At 66.8% G+C, this 404-nt stretch overlaps 1 protein-coding gene across 1 annotated transcript in view; it reads left to right on the top strand.

Moving 5' to 3' along the window:
• LOC104500468 (polycomb protein SCMH1-like) overlaps nt 1-398 on the top strand; it is a gene marked incomplete at both ends in the record, with an annotated part of 16,106 nt that extends 15,708 nt beyond the window's left edge. The window contains one exon of the mRNA XM_010144119.1: nt 316-398. Within this exon, the coding sequence (XP_010142421.1) occupies nt 316-398 (83 nt within the window). The remainder of the gene's footprint in view (nt 1-315) is intronic.
• Nucleotides 399-404: the final 6 nt, after the last annotated feature.

The following is a 404-nucleotide window of genomic DNA, read 5'->3' as shown; positions in this document are numbered from 1 at the left end:
GGTGGCCTCGCGCCGCCGCCCCCCCCCTGCCACCATCGTCCCCCGTCAGGGACCCCCCCGCCTCTCCTCCCTCCCCACCTCCCTCCGGGGTTTGCTGGACACAGCTCCTGGGTGTTCATCACCCGGCAGATCTCCCAGCGCCACGCGGGGCTCTCAGGCTGGTCCCCTGGGCAGGACAGGACATGGGTCTAGAGCTGGTCTAGAGCTCTCACTCCGAGCTCTGCTCCTTCAGCCGACATCGTGCGGGGCCTGGCCGGCCTCTGCGGCAGCGTCGGAGCTCACAGCGGGACTCACAGTTGTTTTCCCTCCTTGCAGGAGATCGACGGGAAGGCCCTGCTCTTGCTCCGGAGTGACATGATGATGAAGTATATGGGGCTGAAGCTGGGGCCAGCCCTGAAGCTCAC

This window comes from Buceros rhinoceros, unplaced genomic scaffold (genome assembly GCF_000710305.1).
Source record: "Buceros rhinoceros silvestris isolate BGI_N320 unplaced genomic scaffold, ASM71030v1 scaffold17319, whole genome shotgun sequence".
In the NCBI taxonomy this organism is placed as follows: Eukaryota; Metazoa; Chordata; class Aves; order Bucerotiformes; family Bucerotidae; genus Buceros; species Buceros rhinoceros.
Note: the sequence above shows the minus strand (reverse complement) of the source record. Positions and strands in the feature narration are given on the sequence as shown.